This window comes from Geotrypetes seraphini, chromosome 5, assembly GCF_902459505.1.
Source record: "Geotrypetes seraphini chromosome 5, aGeoSer1.1, whole genome shotgun sequence".
In the NCBI taxonomy this organism is placed as follows: Eukaryota; Metazoa; Chordata; class Amphibia; order Gymnophiona; family Dermophiidae; genus Geotrypetes; species Geotrypetes seraphini.
In genome coordinates, this window is record NC_047088.1 from 253,669,695 (window position 1) to 253,689,595 (window position 19,901).

The following is a 19,901-nucleotide window of genomic DNA, read 5'->3' on the forward strand; positions in this document are numbered from 1 at the left end:
GGTAAGGGTTGTAGGAGCGAGAGGAGAAGTTGGACATAGGGAGGGATTAGGACACAAAGGGAAGATCTTGGAACAAGGAACGAATGATTCAGAGAAGAAAGATGCTGAATATAGCAGGAAGACAGGGGCATAGATACAGAGAGAAGAATAGTGATGAAGAGAGAACAAATACCAAATGGGCAAGGAGACCCTCACAAGAGAATTAAGAAAAAAAGACAGAGGAAAGCAGAAACTGTGACCAATATGAACAGAAAAATAAAGTGACCAGACAACAAAAGTAGAAAAAGAAATTTTATTTTCTGTTTATTCATTAGGAATGTGTCAATTTTTTGAAGTGTATACAGCATATGCTAGACATGGCTGAGGCCCACAAGCGAAACCTCACTCACTGGCTTTAAATCTCCACCATAGCGGTGGTAAATCTCTAGTTTTGGGATGGATTACCCTTGGCGTTTCTGCTGCCTATGTGAACCTCTGCTGCTGCTGGAGACCTGGGCAGATAAATTATTTGAGATAGGAAGCGCTGGACCTGAGGGAGGAGTCAGTGTACCCCTGCCTTGGCATTACAGTGAAAAAAGGAAAAAAAACAACAACAAACCCTCCACACACACAGCAACACAAGAGGGCTCCAGAGTCTGGACTATGCAGTGCACTCTGCCATTTGAGTAGCCTTGATCTACTCTTTTCATGCTCCCCCTCCCAAATTAGTGCAAAGCCAGACGACGAGGTCTACTTTGACAGAATAGTATCTGCTCAAAAAGTTATGAAATGTCCTTTCGCTCCCCCGTTTTAGCACAGAGGAATTACTAAGGGGAAAACAATACTGCAAGATTACACCCAAAGCCTTATGTCCTTCCCTTCACCAAACTTCCCACAACATGCAGTTTTAAGAAACTTATTTGGCAAAACTATGGCAACAGATAATTGTAGGAATTTCAACTTGGAATGTACAGTTTAATTAAAAAAAAAAAAAAAAAAGCAGAAAAGTGACCTTATACTGAACATAATGAATTTAAATATAAAATCTGAATTTTAGAAGGCACAGACATCTGAAGGAGGAACCTCAGAGGCCCCAAAATCAATTCCATCTGTTTGATCCTAAGAAAATCCCACAGCGTTTAAATTATTGTCATTCTTAGGACCACAACAGTAAAACATTTTTATCCACGTGAGCTAGTGTACACTGAAGCAGTCCGTGCAGATTTTTTCCTGGTCACTATTCTTCACACTCTATTGTAACTTGAGACGTGCTGGGTTAGTATCTGGGCAAGGTTACAGAACAGTCAAAAGGCTAATATTATAAATCAGTCATTGTTCGCTCAACCGTAACCCCAAACTCGTGTCTGGGCATTCCAGCATTCCTCACGTTGCGCTGGTGGACAAAATCAGTGGTGTTTCTATCCGCAGGCTGGAAAGAGGGCGGTGCCCATGCGTTCCGTGAATTTCCACCACGTTGACAGCTGTCATCTGCACCAGGGGGCCTGTATCATTAGGGGGTGGATTAATTAATTAGTACATGCTAAAGGACAAGAAGGGATATATTGCACTGCTACCGTGATCAGCTGCTGCTAAGACCAAATCCCACGAGTCATCTGACCAATCCATGAGAATCAGTCACGTATGTAATCAAAATTAGACTAAATCGACATTTTTTGAACTACCGTATATTCTCGAATATAAACCGGGATTTAAAATGGGGGTCCCAGTTTATATTCGAGCCAATACACCCCCTTCCAAAATTATTGCAGGCCACTGCAAGGCTCTGCACCCTGCCGCCCTCCCTGTCCTAACTTCATAACCTCTACCGCCGATCCCCAGTGGAGGCGCAGCGGGCAGGAGCGAACTTTCTAAGCTCCTGCCCTGCTGGTAACAGGCTTCCGTGAGTGTCTTCGGCCGCTGAGAAGCACGAGCAGGCGTGCAATTTGGCACTGTTGCAGAACGGCTTCCTTAATGGCTCCCACGAAGACACTCACAGAAGCCTGTTAACAACGGGGCAGGAACTTGGAAAGTTCACACCTGCCCGCTGCACCTCCACCGGGGATCGGCGGTAGAGGTATGAGGCTAGGGCAGGGAGGGCGGCAGGGTGCAGAGCCTGGGAGGGAGGGTGCTGGGAGCAGAGTTTGACAGGGGAGGGAGGGAAGGAAGGGAGCTGAGTGCAATGCCAGACAGGAAGGGAGGCCTGGGTGCAGTGCCTGACAGGAGAAGGAGGGAGGGAATGAAGGGTACTGGGTGCCTGACAGGGTAGGGAGGGAAGGGTGCTGGGTGCGCTGGCTGACAGGGCAGGGTACTTGAATATTAAGCCAACTGACTTATATTCGAGTCAACCATTTTTCCTCCTTATATTAGACTTATATTCGAGTATATACGGTAGTTGGCAATTAGAGACCTGTGTAAGCTACTGTAGACATCAGGAAAGGAAATGATGGAATTCATCTTCATCTTATGCTGTACGCCATAGGTGTCAAGAGTAATCAAAGGGACCATCTTTCCTTTCTTTGCCCATTTCTAGCCTTAGCTGATACAGAGTGTGATGCAGTAGTTAGAGCTACAGCTTCAGCATCCTGAGGTTGTGGGTTCAAATCCCACACTGCTCCTTGTGACCCTGGGCAAAACACTTGATCCCCTATTGCCCCAGGTACATCAGATAAGAGTGTGAGCCCATCAGGACAGATAGGGAAAAATGCTTGAGTACCTGAATGTAAACCACTTAGACCAGTGTTTCTCTACTCGATCCTAGAGTCCCCCCTTGCCAGGCAGGTTTTCAGGATATCCACAATGAATATGCATGAAATAAATTTGCATATAATGGAGGCAGTGTATACAAATCAAGTTTATGCATATGCATTGTGGATATCGTGAAAACCTGACTGGCAAGGGGGAACTCCAGGACCGAGTTGAGAAACACCGACTTAAGACTATAAGTGGTATATAAATACCAAAAATAGATCATTCATAATGATGTTGGTACAAGAATGTTCATCCGACGAGGTGCTTACCTGACAGCATTAGGGAGGACAGTGTTAGATCTATTGTTTTGTAATTAAACTAAAAGATGTAGGGAATTCAAAACTGTAGGATTGGCAAAATGAAAAAAAAAAAAATTAAATAATTCTCCCTACAACTTGGCAATCCATTAACTGACCAGAAAAGTTTTCCAGATTTCAACTGGTCATTCAATTGGGATGTAAAGTGAGGCGGGGATTAGCCAATATGATGCAAGTCTTGTTGAAGGCTGAAGTTCGATGGTGGTACAGTTTCTGCCAATCCAGCCCACAGTAAACGGAGGATTGATTAACCAGCCCTGCATTACAGCAGATGATACAGCTGATTTCTGGAGCATCAGTTCAGTATCCAGGTATGCTGCTGTGGTATTTAAGTCTGGGTTCCTCACCAGAAGTTATAAAAGCGGTAAAGGATTTTATGAATTCAAGTTATGACCAGCTGGCTGATAAACCAACTCTTGAGACTGAAAATGACTCGTCTGATTTTTATGCTAAAATTGGGAGGGGAGAGAAGATGGCCTGGCCAAAGTTCTGGCTGCACCATGGTTGGACTATTTGCTGAGATATCAGCTCAGGTTAATATATGTGACCCTGGGCAAGTCACTTGGTCCCCCATCGCCCCAGGTATATTAGATAGTCAGCCTGCTGGGATAGACAGGGAAAAATGCTTGAGTACCTGAATAAATCCATGTAAACCATTCTAAGCTCCCTTAGAACGGTATAGAAAAATGAATGAATGAATAAGTAAGGAATTAACAAACGGATGGACAGAGGAGACCCCATAGACATCATATACCTTGATTTCCAAAAAGCCTTTGACAAGGTGCCTCACGAATGTCTACTCCGGAAACTGAAGAACCATGGAGTGGACGGAGACGTACATAGATGGATCAGAAACTGGTTGGCGGGTAGGAAACAGAGGGTAGGGGTGAAGGGCCACTACTCGGACTGGATGGGGGTCACGAGTGGTGTTCCGCAGGGCTCAGTGCTCGGGCCGCTGCTATTTAATATATTCATAAATGATCTAGAAACAGGCACGAAGTGTGAGATAATAAAATTTGCGGAAGATACAAAACTATTTAGTGGAGCTGGGACTAAAGAGGAATGCGAAGAATTGCAAAGGGACTTGAACAAATTGGGGGAATGGGCGGCGAGATGGCAGATGAAGTTCAACGTTGAGAAATGTAAAGTATTGCATGTTGGAAACAGAAACCCGAGGTACAACTATACGATGGGAGGGATATTATTGAATGAGAGCAACCAAGAAAGGGACTTGGGGGTAATGGTGGACATGACAATGAAGCCGACGGCACAGTGCGCAACAGCCGCTAAGAAAGCAAATAGAATGCTAGGCATAATCAAGAAGGGTATTACAACAAGGACAAAAGAAGTTATCCTGCCATTGTATCGGGCGATGGTGCGCCCGCATCTGGAATACTGCGTCCAATATTGGTCTCCGTACCTTAGGAAGGATATGGCGTTACTCGAGAGGGTTCAGAGGAGAGCGACACGCTTGATAAAAGGGATGGAAAACCTCTCATACGCTGAGAGATTGGAGAAACTGGGTCTCTTTTCCCTGGAGAAGAGGAGACTTAGAGGGGATATGATAGAGACTTATAAGATCATGAAGGGCATAGAGAGAGTAGAGAAGGACAGATTCTTCAAACTTTCGAAAAATAAAAGAACAAGAGGACACTTGGAAAAGTTGAAAGGGGACAGATTTAAAACGAATGCTAGGAAGTTCTTCTTTACCCAACGAGTGGTGGACACCTGGAATGCGCTTCCAGAGGGAGTAATAGGGCAGAGTACAGTACAGGGGTTTAAGAAAGGATTGGACAATTTCCTGCTGGAAAAGGGGATAGAGGGGTATAAATAGAGGATTACTGCACAGGTCCTGGACCTGTTGGGCCACCGCGTGAGCGGACTGCTGGGCATGATGGACCTCAGGTCTGACCCAGCAGAGGCATTGCTTATGTTCTTATGTTCTTAAGGGGAAGAATGGTTGAAATAAGATTTATACGGTTTAAAATTGTGAATTTACAGGATAGGTCTTGTGAGCTGATTGAGGCAGAGGTTATATTGTTTATTGTGTAATGTGAGCTTCTATATTGCTACTAATGGATGGGGTGTCAATTCAGAGCAGTTTGCATGAGCTTCTGGGTTCTATACAATACAAGGACTCTATACAGAGTTACAGGGACTTCCGTAGCGGTGTTACAATGCAGGGTTTGGTGGTTTGTTAAGACAAATTGGAATACTTCAGGGAAGAGTTTGGCAACCACAAAGACCACTGTGTGCGAGAGTAGAGCTTATCTATGGTCTACTTTGGAGCTATGGTAATTCAAGCAGTTGTCGGAGACAAAGGAATGCTTGTGGTGGGGAAAGTAAAAGCATGGATGAAGAGAGATTACATGGACTTGTGTTTGCCAAAATAAGGTTGCGATTGTTGAGGCAAAGTCAGGCAATTGAGTGGCAAAAGTGTTTAAGGTGGTTGGAAAAACGCTGCAACCACTTCATGTTAGTGCATGATCTTGAATGGGAAATTATGACTCGGTCAAATTTGGAGAAAACCAAAAAAACTCTGTGGAGTGACGATGTTCCTAAATGAACTTTATTTGAAAGTTCCAAAGGTACACTGAAATCATCCACATAAAATAATTTTATCCACATAAAAATACATCATCCACATAAAAGCCTTAAAGGACCTAGTCCGCTAGGGATACAGGACCCAACACAGTCCGCGTTTCGACAAAAAGTCTTCTTCAGGGGTCCCTGGGGGTCCTATAAAGGTGAATACATGGGAAACAATTATGTGGTGAGCCGGAAGTGAGACACTGCTTGCATTTGCAATAGAAAGGGACTAGGTCCTTTAAGGTTTTTATGTGGATGATTTATTTTTATTGGATGAAATTATTTTATGTGGATGATTTCAGTGTACCTTTGGAACTTTGACACTTTCAAATAAAGTCCATTTAGGAACATCATCACTCCAGAGAGTTTTTTTGGTTTTCTCTGGATTTTCTTCTTTGTGGATATTTTGGGGTCAATTCCTTTTGTTTTTTGCTTGTCTGTCAAATTTGGAACAATGTTTGGATTGGAATGGGAAATGTCTCCTGATTTGCCAATTTTGTAAGTAGATGAAGGTGAGAATTTGATGGATGCATCTCATTGTCATCATCACCATATTGGATCTATATTCTTTGAGTCTTGTGTTCTATAGGCAACAGTTATTTAACAAGAAAGGAGATTCCTCCTCCTTTAAACATGGCAGTAATTGAGTCTATGCTGATTTAAAAAAAAATCTTGTTTAGACAGAGCTATTGCTCAGTGTCAAATGTATCATTTTTGGCAAAATTGATCAAGAAGGGGACTTGACTGCAAAATAGAAAGATCTGTGGATTAGAAGGGCGTGCTGGATGCGCCAGTTGGATTTTCATCGTTTCTACAGTACTGAAACAAAGTTGATGAGCAAAATGGACAATCTGGGCCCGATTCTGCAAACATGCATCCCAATGGTAGGCGGCGGTAGGCATCCTACTGTTGTCTCTCAGCCAATCGGGACACACATTAAAAAAAAGGGAGACACCCACATTGGAGGCATGTGTTAAGCATCTCTATGCGTCTACCTAGATGCTCAAGTATGGCATGGTTTCACCCGGAAGTGGCCTTGGGCGTGCTTAAGCGTCTCTGTAGACGCGAGACAGACACCTTAAATGTAGGCCTGAAAAATGCCAATGTCCATCGAGATCAGCGTCTTACAGAGAGTCAGGCCTTTTGTGTTAATTACTAGATACTACTACTATTTAATCGGGATCTAACTAGTTTTGTAGATTCCATCGCAGTAGATTCCATCGCAGATCCCGATTAAATAGTAGTAGTATCTAGTAATTAACACAAAAGGCCTGACTCTCTGTAAGACGCTGATCTCGATCATGTCTATTGATCATGACATTCCCTTGCAACGTTTACGAAGAGTGGCTATTGGATAGAAAGTCTGCAGTTGGGTTGTCTCGTTCTTGGAAGGAGTGCAACAATTAGCAGCTCTTAATGCACCCCATACTGAACAGGGTAATGTTTTGAACATTTACTGCTAACAATTATCACCACTGTTTATGGCACCATCTGAATTTTCACTACTCATTATTAGAGGTAATGCTAACTGTTTAAAGGAATTATGCCAGCACTGTATTAAAAGTTCACAGTGGGAAATTAAAGTTCTGTATTCACTTTCTCTTAAAAATATTTATGATTAAAGTTGCCCATCAACCCTCCCTCTTGCTCAATATCTGTCAGTACATAAATAAATGTCAGCACTCGCACAGTGTTCGACACTCTTCAGGATGGGAAAAAAACCCTGAGAATATTTATATTCTGCTTAAGACTTCTTCGAGCCTTTCAATAGGCCTAAAGAAGAGCTGGAACACTGCCCGGGAGGAAGAACCCCTTTCCCCGTCAGTGATCCTAGGGCAGTGGTCTCAAACTTAAACCCTTTGCGGGGCCACATTTTGGATTTGTAGGTACTTGGAGGGCCGCAGAAAAAATAGTTAATGTCTTATTAAAGAAATGACAATTTTGCATGAGGTAAAACTCTTTATAGTTTATAAATCTTTCCTTTTGTCTAAGTCTTAATAATAATGTTGTAATTTATAGCTAAAGAGACATATGATCAAGAAACTGTTTTTTTTACTTTTGTGATTATGATAAACATACAGAGGGCCTCAAAATAGCACCTGGTGGGCCACATGTGGCCCCCGGGCCGCGAGTTTGAGACCACTGTCCTAGGAGAAATAATAGTTACCCTTTTTTTTTAGGGAGGGGGCATGAACAGAAACACAGATAAACAGTAATACACAAAACATACAGAACCAAACTGGAGAATTTGATCAGACTTGTGAGTATGAGTGACCAGAACAATTTATACTAGTCCAGAAGGAATGCTACTGTATGCCTATCCTGAAGGTACGAATAAGTTACCGTTTCTTTCCTTCATACCAAACATTTTTCCATTTTATTACATATATGTAAAATACAGCAGGAAAAAGCTGTTAACATTGCCTTTTATATGAGCAATGGCCTCTCCAAGTGAGATGCGCTTGTTCATAGCTCATGTAGTAAATGATGGCAGATAAAGACAGACCTGTATGGTCCATTTAGTCTGCCCAATAAGGAGTTAGAGAGGTACTGCCTCTCCCTTCAGGTTACAGCCACTCTGTGCTTTCATTTAATGTTGATATCCCTCTAGTTCAGTGGTTCCCAATCCTGTGAGGACCACCAGCCAGTCGGGTTTTTGGGCTAGCCCTAATGAATATGCATGAGATAGATCTGCATATAATCTGCCCCATTAGGGCAATCCTGAAAACCCATATAATGGTGGTGACAGGCATGCAGATCTGCCCCATGCATATTCATTAGGGCGATCCTGAAAACCCATATAATGAAAGCGACAGGCATGCAAATCTGCCCCATGCATATTCATTAGGGCGATCCTGAAAACCCATATAATGAAAGTGACAGGCATGCAAATCTGCCCCATGCATATTCATTAGGGCGATCCTGAAAACCCATATAATGAAAGTGACAGGCATGCAAATCTGCTCCATGCATATTCATTAGGGCAATCCTGAAAACGTGACTGGCTGGTGGTCCATCGGGACAGAGTTGGGAACTCCTGCTCTAGATCATAATGTACATAACCCTAGGGGGAAGGGGAGCAGAGGTGACACAGGCTAAGAACATCTTGGTCAATACTGAGCTCCTGCAGTCAGCATTGTAAAACGCTGGCTGTGGAGGTCAAACACACCTGAATATGCAGCTGCCACTATCTGGATAAGGTGGTTCATGGCAATATTCAGTCTGTTATATGGATAACATGGGGCAGCCTTCCATCTGTCGGAAATTATCCAGAGAGACTAAACACTGCTCACTCCGACTCCACCTGTGCTCTGCCCCAATGCTATCTACAAACTGCAGAGGTGACCCGCAGGGATGGTCGGCAGCGTTATCCAAATGGCATCTCAATGGCAAATGAGCACTTTGGAAGCTTCTATACCGCTACTAATGACTGGGGAGTCAATTCAGAGCGGTTTTCAAAGCATCTGTAATGGATTTTAAGTACAGATTCAGATGGATTCCAGTGTGATTGTTGTCGGCCTCCGAGCTGCTTGATCACGTTTGCTTTATTACGCTATTATATATGTATGCTATATTTACACCCTCCTAAATAGGTTTACCGTTAGAACCAAGTAATCTAGATTTACATTTTTGTATCCTAAATAGCTCTAGCAATGTGGACTATATTCATTTTAAATCATTCTAGTTACACCCATCCTAATTTATTTTAGTGCCTTTTACTATATTCACCTAGGGATACCAGACGTCCGGATTCTCCCAGACACGTCCTCCTTTTGAGAACATGTCCGACAGGGGTCCGTACAAGTTTTGAAAAGCTTCCAACAGATCGCCGTCGGGCAGGAGGGCATCCTCGCATATGCCCTCCTGCCCGACGAGAGCAGGCAGTAGGGGCATAATGGGGCAGGGCTGGAGTCCAGATTTTCCATTTGGAAAATCCAGTAACCCTATATTCATCATATCTTAAACATTTCTGGAAAGATCTACTATGTGCTTACATGCCATGCCCTGTCGTCCTATCATGTTCCTAGTGGAAGGGGAAGCATGCCAGTTTCCTCATTTTTAAGTTATTTCCTAATCATGATTCGATGATCCCTTCTCCTCGAAACTCAGCAGAGTTTGCAATGACACATTGAGAGAGATTTTGGCCTGTCCTATAAGTAGTTCAGTTACAAACCCAGTCAATTGTGAGATGTCACCAAGCCCCCATATCTGTAACGTTATAGGACCATCTTCTATACTCACAATAAGATCAAATTTCAAAAATTATTTCAGAGAAAACCAGGCGCAATGATTTGTAAACAGCATGCAGGGTTAAAGAAGAGAGGAATGCAGGATTCACAAGAGGGAAAAATTAAACTTGGCCCCCGTTCAAATGATTTTGTTCTTTGCAAGGTAATAATTCTTACATAAAACCACTAACATGTTCATAATACTTGCATGATTAAATATTACGTATGACAATATTAATTGCTTATCTGCCGTCCCACACTTCCCCCAGCAACACCAATATACTGTGCCTGCCTAAGCCCATGAGTCTGTACATTTCACATTATGCTAACACACACAGTTCAAAATGCATTACAGCAGCACTGCTTCACTGATCTACACAATAGAGAATGGCACGGGGTCAAATTTTTCCCCGTCCCCGTGAGTTTGGTCGCTGTCCCTGCCCCATTCCTGTAAGCTCTGCTTTAACCACCCAAGCCATGAACACTTATGATTTTAAAGGGTTTGAGGCTTGTGCAGATGACAGAGCCTGCAGGAATGGGGCAGGGAAATGTGTTCCCATGTCATTCTCTACTACACAACATACTCCATGCTTTCAGCATGAAAGAAGGCTTAGAAATATTCAACAAGTAATTCAGAAACCAAAATGCCTTGATAATCTTCATACTAGAGAATGACACGGGGACAAATTTATCCCTGTCCCGGCAAGAACTCAAGTTCCCCGTCCCTGCCATCCCTGCCCCATTCCTGTAAGCTCTGCCTTAACCTCACAAGCCTCGAACACTTATTATTTTAAAGCATTTGAGGCTTGTGCAGATGAGGACAGAGCTTGCAGGAATGGGGCAGGAACAGGAAAAGAACTCACCGGGACGGGAAAATGAATTCCCATGGGGATGGGGGAAAAATTTGTCCCAGTGTCATTCTCTAGTCCAAAATCCAGGTTTGGCCCAAAATCTTTCTTCTGAAATTGGGCAGCTTGGCATCTCTGCTGAACTAGAGACATCTCTGACCAAAACTAACTGTTTGGTAATTTCTAGATGACACTACAAGTAGGGTCTGGATGGGAAGGTGGCACCCCCCCCCACACACACACTAAAGAAAAAACACACACTTAGCTTTTGCAAAGGAACACTTAGGGGAGGGATACTGCACGTACAGATGGGATGTTTTGTGGTTTGTGGAAACCAAAATGGATGTTTTGGGCTGAATTCTAAGTGGATGAGTGGTATAAAATACCAACACCATGTCACCTCAATAACACGAATGTTTTATACTAATAGGGACAGGGAAGTTTGTGAAAACTGAAGAAAATGGACAGTGAAAAAATACAGTCAGATCCCAGAGGAAAATCTATCTCAGACTGCCATAGACCTCAGACTCAACTCCTCAGCAGGACGATGGTCATAAAACACAAAGCTCAGCAAGAAAATGTCCGAGAGGCCCAGTCAAAGCCCAGACCTGAAACCGACAGAAAATCTGTGGCAAAACTCGAAGGCTGGATGAGCCTAATGGTTCGTACCGTGGAACGAGAACTAGGGAAGCCAGAGTTCAAATCCCACCACTGCTCTCTATGATCTTGGGCAAGTCATTACCCCTCTACTGCCTCAGGTACAAGCATAAAAGACAAATCTGTGTGCCTGCAGTTACATCCGTGCAAATAGCATGCACATTTGCACACTACACAGTATTCTATAAGCCAGTGTGCAAGTGCAAGAGGATGCCCACATGGGCAGAGCCTGGGAATCTTTCAACGTATGCACACAACTTATACCCTCAAGTTACGAACTTCGCCTGGCTTACTTAGGTGCACCCATTTACCTGGCATAAATGGTCAGGCCTAAATTTAGGCATTCCAATTCAGGGTTATGCTAGTATTCTGTGTTGGCACCTTGGCACACAGATGCCATTACTAAATTGCATTCATCTCGTGGCATCAGCACACTTAGTGGTGCCAAGATACAGAATTGCCCTCGGACTGCGAGTCCTCCAGGAACAAGGAAATATCTAGTGCTCTTAAAATGCAACCCACCCAGAGCTACAACTGAAAAATCATGAGCTAAATAAAAGACTGCAGTCTGTAGACAGTTCCCCTCCCCCCCTCCCCGACAGTTAGCACAGTTACTTACCGTAACAGGTGTTATCCAGGGACAGCAGGCAGATATTCTTTACGCATGGGTGACGTCACCGACGGAGCCCCCGGTACGGACCTTTTTACTAGAAAGTTCTAGTTGGCCGCACCGCGCGTGCCTTCCCGCCCAACGGAGGAGTGCGTGGTCCCCAGTTAGTATAAGCCAGCTAAGAAGCCAACCCGGGGAGGTGGGTGGGACATAAGAATATCTGCCTGCTGTCCCTGGATAACACCTGTTACGGTAAGTAACTGTGCTTTATCCCAGGACAAGCAGGCAGCATATTCTTTACGCATGGGTGACCTCCAAGCTAACAAAGAGGGAGGAGGGATGGTTGGCCATTAGGAAAATAAATTCTGAAGTACAGATTGGCCGAAGTGCCCATCCCGTCTGGAGAAAGCATCCAGTGAGTAGTGAATGTGTGAACTGAGGACCAGGTGGCCGCCTTGCAGATTTCCTCTATGGGTGTGGAACGGAGGAAAGCAACAGAAGCGGCCATAGCTCTCACCCTGTGGGCCGTGACAGTACCGTCCAGTGACAGACCGGCCCGAGCATAACAGAACGCGATGCAAGCTGCAAGCCAGTTGGATAGCGTCCGTTTAGAGACCGGTCGACCCAAACGATTCGGGTCGAAGGTCAGGAAGAGCTGAGGGGACAAGCGGTGAGCCCTTGTACGATCAAGATAGTAAGCCAGGGCACGCTTGCAATCAAGACTGTGCAATGCCTGTTCCCCGGGATGTGAATGAGGTTTCGGGAAGAAAACAGGCAACACAATGGACTGGTTGAGGTGAAAAGCTGAGACCACCTTGGGGAGGAACTTTGGATGGGTGCGCAGAACCACCTTGTCATGATGAAAAATAGTGAACGGTGGATCGGCAACTAGTGCATGAAGCTCACTAACCCTCCTGGCAGAGGTGATGGCAATGAGGAAAAGCACCTTCCATGTCAGAAATTTGAGTGAAGTTGTGGCAAGTGGCTCAAAAGGAGGTTTCATGAGGGCAGACAAAACCACATTCAGGTCCCAGACGACTGGAGGAGGCTTCAGAGGTGGTTTGATGTTGAAGAGGCCCCTCATGAATCGGGAAACCAGGGGGTGAGCCGTGAGAGGTTTTCCGAGGACAGGCTCATGAAATGCCGTGATGGCACTGAGATGGACTCTGATTGAGGTAGACTTGAGGCCTGCGTTGGACAGGGAGAGCAAGTAGTCCAGAACAGTTTCCACCGCTAAAGAGGTGGGATTGTGATGATGACGGAGGCACCAAGAGGAGAACCTGGTCCACTTCTGATGGTAACATTGGAGAGTGGCCGGTTTCCTGGAGGCGTCCAAAATGAGTCGGACAAGCTGAGATAGATTTCCTGGAGAGGTCAGCCCGAGAGAAACCAAGCTGTCAGGTGGAGCGAAGACAGATTGGGATGTAGTAGAGACTGATGCTGCTGTGTAAGTAGAGTAGGAAACACAGGTAGAGGAATGGGCTCCCTGGAGCTGAGCTGAAGCAGGAGGGAGAACCAGTGTTGACGAGGCCACCGGGGAGCTATGAGGATCATGGTGGCTCCGTCCCTGCGGAGTTTGGATAAAGTCCGCAACATCAGAGGTAGAGGAGGAAAGGCATAGAGGAACCGATCCGTCCAATCGAGAAGGAATGCATCCGGGGCCAGACGGTGAGGAGAGAAGAGTCTGGAGCAGAACTGGGGCAGCTGATGGTTGTGAGGGGCTGCAAATAGGTCCACTTGCGGAGTGCCCCAGCGAGCAAAAATGGAGAGGAGCGTGGGAGGATCCAAAGTCCACTCGTGAGGTTGCAGGATGCGACTGAGATTGTCGGCCAGGGAGTTCTGTTCGCCCTGGATATAGACAGCCTTGAGGAAGAGACTGCGGGCCGTGGCCCAGGTCCAAATGCGAAGAGCCTCCTGACAAAGGAGGCGAGATCCGGTGCCGCCCTGTTTGTTTATGTAGTACATGGCGACTTGGTTGTCCGTGCACAGGAGCAGAACCTGAGGACAAAGAAGGTGCTGGAAAGCCTTGAGAGCGTAGAACATGGCTCGTAGTTCTAGGAAATTGATGTGATGTAGACGCTCCTGTGGGGTCCAAAGACCTTGGGTGCGTAGGTCTCCCAGGTGAGCTCCCCATGCATAAGGGGAGGCATCCGTGGTGATGATCATGGAATGCGGGGGCAGATGAAAAAGAAGGCCCCTGGAAAGATTTGAGGAGTTCAACCACCATTGTAGAGATCGCTGAAGAGACGATGTCACAGAGATGGGATGAGAAAGAAGATTCGAGGTCTGTGACCACTGGTTGGCCAGAGTCCATTGAGGTGTCCTGAGGTGGAGTCGTGCCAGGGGAAGCACATGCACCGTCGAGGCCATGTGGCCCAGGAGGACCATCATCTGTCTGGCAGGAATGGAGTAATGAAGGAGCACCTGACGACACAGGCGGAGCAGATTCCGCTGACGGTCGGAGGGGAGAAACGCTCTCATTAGTGTGGTGTCGAGAACTGCTCCAATGAATTGAAGGCGCTGTGTGGGAAACAGATGCGACTTGGGGTAGTTGATCTCGAACCCCAGAAGATGGAGGAGAGAGATGGTATGATGAGTGGCTTGTAGCACAAGCGGAGACGTAGGTGCTTTCACCAACCAATCGTCCAAGTAGGGAAACACCTGAAGGTTGTGAGACCTGAGGAAGGCCGCCGCCACAATGAGGCATTTGGTGAACACCCTGGGTGAGGAAGCGAGGCCAAAAGGTAGCACTTTGTACTGATAATGGCGATGGTGCACCTGGAATCGGAGGTAGCGACGTGAAGTTGGATTGATTGGGATGTGAGTGTAGGCCTCTTTGAGGTCCAGGGAACATAGCCAGTCGTTCTGAGAGAGATGAGGGTAAAGCGTGGCAAGGGAGAGCATTCTGAACTTCTCCTTGACTAGACACTTGTTGAGGTCCCTGAGATCGAGAATGGGACGTAGGTCTCCTGTCTTCTTTGGAACTAGAAAGTAACGGGAGTAGAATCCCCGGCCTCTTTGTTCCAGAGGTACTTCTTCGATGGTATTGAGGAGAAGGAGGGATTGGACCTCCCGCAGGAGGAGGGGGGGTTGAGTTGAAAGAGAAGCAGACTCTACGGGAGGATTGTCTGGTGGAAGAGTCTGGAAGTTGAGAGAGTAGCCGTGGCGGATGATGTTGAGGACCCACTGGTCCGATGTGATGACCTCCCAACGGCTGATGAAGATGTGGAGTCTGCCTCCGATTGGCTGAGGAAGAGGCAATGAGGGTGGAAGACTGGCTAAGCCCTGGAGAGAGGAGTCAAAAGGGCTGAGAAGGTTTGGAAGGAGGAAGAGGCTTGGCAGGTTGATTAGACTGTGCACGAGCCTGGGTGTGTTGGTGTTGGCGGGCCCGCCTAGGTTGCTGCGAAGGTGGGTTGAGCGGCCTAGCGGAGAACCTGCGCTGATAAGAAGTCTGCGGTCGGTAAGGACGAGCAGGAGGAGCCTTCTTTTTTGGTTTAATGAGAGTATCCCATCTGGTCTCATGGGCGGAGAGTTTCTGTGTGGTGGTATCCAGGGACTCTCCGAATAATTCGTCTCCCAGACATGGGGCGTTGGCTAGTCGGTCCTGATGGTTGACGTCCAGATCAGAGACCCTGAGCCAGGCCAGGCGGCGCATAGCCACAGCGATGGCAGATGCACGGGAGGTGAGCTCAAAAGAGTCATAGATAGAGCGCACCATAAATTTTCTCAGTTGAAGCAGGCTGGAGATGTGCTGCTGGAATAGTGGAACCTTGTGCTCCGGCATGTACTTTTGCATGGCGGAGAGTTGCATTACCAGATGTTTCAGGTAGAAAGAAAAATGGAAAGAGTAGTTGTTTGCCCTGTTGGCAAGCATGGCATTCTGGTAGAGCCGCTTGCCAAACTTGTCCATAGTTTTGCCCTCTCTGCCAGGAGGGGTGGAGGCATAAACACTAGAGCCCTGAGTCTTTTTTAAAGTGGACTCTACCAGGAGAGACTCATGGGGCAGCTGGGGTTTATCAAATCCCGGGATTGGAATAACCCTGTAAAGGCTATCCAGTTTACGGGGCGCCCCAGGGACAGTCAGTGGATTCTCCCAATTTTTATAAAAATTTCCCGTAGGATGTCATGCACGGGCAACTTTAGGAACTCTTTAGGGGGTTGATCGAAATCTAATGCCTCCAGGAAAGCCTGTGACTTCTTAGAGTCAGATTCCAGAGTCAAAGATAAGGCTCCCGATAACTCCCTGAGAAATTTAGAAAAGGAAGATTGCTCAGGTTTAGATGTGGTATCGGGGGCCGAAGGCTCTTCGTCCGACGACGATGCATCCTCCTCGGTACCGAGGGGGGATTCTTCCCAGAGGTCCGGGTCTCTGACATCGGTGTGCGCGTGTCGAGAGACTGGAGTGGAAGGCTCGGTATGGTGAGTTTTAGACCGAGACTTGCCTGAGCGTACCGAGACGGTACCGGGGGATGAAGACCTGTGTCTGTCTCGGTCCCGGGAAGAACGGTGCCGGTCAGGTTCGCGGGAAGACCGGTGTTCCGTTCGGTCCCGAGGAGGATCGGTCGTCGTCAAGGCGACAGCCTCGGCATGGGCCTGGAGATGTGGCGCCGAGAGAATGGGCATGGAGGAGTCCATAGGTACCGATGGCGTGGATACCGGTTGGACGGTGCGGGGCTCGGGCCGGTCTGGTACCGAAAGTAGCGGTGCCAGGATAGAGGGCAAGAGCTGTTTAAGTTGCTGTTGGAGTTGTTCCTGCAACTTATCCTGGAGGATGGCCGCAATGCGGTCATCCAGGGGTGGCACCGGAACCACTTTTTTCTGCTTTGGTTCCATGGGTGCCGCTCTACGCTCCGGCGATGAGGAGGCCGATGACGAGGCACTCACCGATATCGGAGCGGAGCGCTTTTTGGTTCGGCGTGGAGCCGAAAGAGCTGGTGTCGCCACCGAGGTGGGAGGGCGCTCAAGGGTGGAAGGCTTCTTAGCCGGCTTACCTGGCGCCGGTGGCGCCGATGTAGTTTCAGGCGGTGTCGAAGTGGTCGGTGCCGATTTCGACGGTGCCGCAGTTGAAGAAGTCGAGTCCATAGTCGGGCCGGTGCCGAACAGTAGACTTTGCTGGATTTGACGATTCTTCAAAGTGCGTTTTTTAAGAGTGGCACAGCGGGTGCAGGAGTCCGCCCGATGATCAGGTCCCAAGCACTGTAAACACCAATTGTGTGGGTCAGTGAGGGAGATCGGGCGTGCACACCGCTGGCACTTCTTAAAACCGGGCTGCGGGGGCATGAATGGAAACACGGCCTCCGCAAAATCAAACCCCGAGGCCTGGATCGTGACAACAGGCCCCGCCAGGGCAAGAACGAAAAACGAAGTCAAAAGAAAATATATATATTTTTTTTTTTTTTTTAAATGAAAGAAAAAAAGCACCCGAAGGTGAATAAAAATGAAAAAGAACGCGAGCGGGAAGGCAAAAAGAGGATTTCAACGGAGTTGAAAAACACACGTCTTCTTCGCTCCGCGGAAACGAAGAAACTGGGGACCACGCACTCCTCCGTCGGGCGGGAAGGCACTCGCGCACGCGCGGTGCGGCCAACTAGAACTTTCTAGTAAAAAGGTCCGTACCGGGGGCTCCGTCGGTGACGTCACCCATGCGTAAAGAATATCTGCCTGCTTGTCCTGGGATAATGAGCTATTCCACCAAGAATGAGCAAAAACTGTTCAAAGACAGTAGGCATTTATCTTGAATGACTCAAGGTGGTTCTTGTTGCAAAAGGAACTGCCACCAAAATGACTTATGCAATCGAGACTTTTGGTTTCCCGTTCTTAATTATCTTTTGAATATTGCTACGCTAGTGTGACTGTGTAAATCAGTGACGCAAATACCACCTTTAGAGCGTTCTGAATTGTATTTCTTTTCTTCAACCAACGAGGCAGTGAACAAAAGCTGAACACAGCTCCTGCCCGCACAGAGGGCTTCTCGGGGACAGCATCAAGTTTCTTAGGTGCCTTCCTGGGTCTGAGCCAGCACCGCAATGAAACCCACCACCTCTTTGACCTTTCCACGTGAAAAGATCAACGCCCATCACATACCAGCGATGCAACCAACAGGGAAGAGCAGGCTAGCTCAGTACCAAAGACCAATGTCTAGAGCAGTGTATCACAAACTGTGCACCGCAGCGCACTTGATTCCAGGTGTGCTGCCAGACGCTGGGGAGGCGGAGAGGTGCCAGCGCTGGCTGACTGCCTACAGGATATGGCTCTCACGGCAAGAGACGCATCCTGTAGGCAGTCAGCTGGCACCTCTCCACCTTTTCTTTTTCAGCAAACTCTCCCCCCCTCACACACATATACTGGCGTCTCAGGGCCCTGTCTGGAGGGCCTCAACGCATGTGCGGACGTCAATGTGATGACGTCACGCACATGTGTGATGTCATCACATTGATGTTCTCGCACTTCTGGATGCCCTTGAGCCAAGACACCAATTTAGTGCGTCGCCGGCTTGCAAAGTCTGTGAGACCATTGGTCTAGAGCAGTGTTTTTCAACTTTTTTACACCTATGGACCAGCAGAAATAAAAAAAACAAACTATTCTGTGGACCGGCATCGGTCCGTGGACCGGCGGTTGAAGAACACTAGGCTAAGTTGTGGGCTAGACCCCGCCCATCTCTACCCAATCTCCACCCCAGACCCCGCCCCCATAATAGTATTAATTGCACCTTGCACGTCCCATGCCTCATCTGGAAGCCTTCCCTCTGACGTTGCAAACATCAGAGAGAAGGCTTCTGGTTCAGGCGCAGGACGCGCGTAGGAGCCACTGCTCTTGGGTTTGTGCACTGAATCAGTGAGGAAGAGGGAGCTGCTCAAAGATAATGCCGCATCGATTGCACCGTGGACTGGCAGTTCAAGAACACTGTTTTGGGCCTGATGCACGTGCTGGCCCTGTGGACCGGCAGGAAATTTCTGTGGACTGGCACTGGTCCATGGACCGGTGGTTGAAGAACACTGGTCTAGAGAGCCAGAACACTATGGATTCTGCTCCTGAGAATCTCAGATGGAGCCCTCACAGGGAGTCAATTCAAGGGAACTTGTAGTGTTTATATGGTTTCAAACTCAAACCTTTTGCAGGGCCACATTTTGGCCTTGGTACTTGGAGGGCCTCAGAAAAAAATAGTAAATGTCTTATTAAAGAAATGACAATTTACAAGACTCAATTATACCTTTTGGTGGAGTTCAGTATGTTATATGTATAAGATGGAAAGAGTTCTTGCTTTACAGAATGGGAATTATGATAGGTTTAGAAAGATCTGGGGGCCATTGATTGAATATTCAAATGATTAGACACCTTTAAATACTTGAAATTTTATAATAAGAAGGGATATAATCCATATATGAATGAATTTTATTGATATAGGGAGGGCTGGGAGGATGGGATGGGGGGTAATTTAAAGTATTTAAGATTTATGGTTAAGAATGTGCAAGTGATTTTGTATAGTATAAGATATCATATTGTATACTTGTTAATTGAAGTGAAAATGAATAAAGAATTAAAAAAAAAAAGAACTGACAATTTTGCATGAGGTAAAACTCTTTATAGTTTATAAATCTTTCCTTTTGGCTAAGTCTTAGTAATAATATTGTCATTTATAGTTTAAGAGACATATGATCAAGAAACTGTTTTATTTTACTTTTGTGCTTAAGACAAATATACTGAGGGCCTCAAAATAGTACCTGGCGGGCCGCGAGTTTGGCATAGAGGGTTATTATGGATTTCACACACACAGAAAAGCACAGTTACTTACCGTAACAGGTGTTATCCAGGGACAGCAGGCAGATATTCTCACATGTGGGTGACGTCATCCACGGAGCCCCGACGCGGACAGCTTTTCAAGCAAACTTGATTGAAGCTTTCAAGTTTGCTAGTGCTGCACCAC

At 46.6% G+C, this 19,901-nt stretch overlaps 1 protein-coding gene across 1 annotated transcript in view; it reads right to left on the bottom strand.

Moving 5' to 3' along the window:
- Nucleotides 1-278: 278 nt before the first annotated feature.
- Nucleotides 279-19,901, bottom strand: part of LOC117360717 (band 4.1-like protein 5) — a 166,879-nt gene continuing 147,256 nt past the window's right edge. Inside the window, exon 17 of the mRNA XM_033944960.1 lies at nt 279-1,481. Within this exon, the coding sequence (XP_033800851.1) occupies nt 1,298-1,481 (184 nt within the window). The 3' untranslated portion in view covers nt 279-1,297. The remainder of the gene's footprint in view (nt 1,482-19,901) is intronic.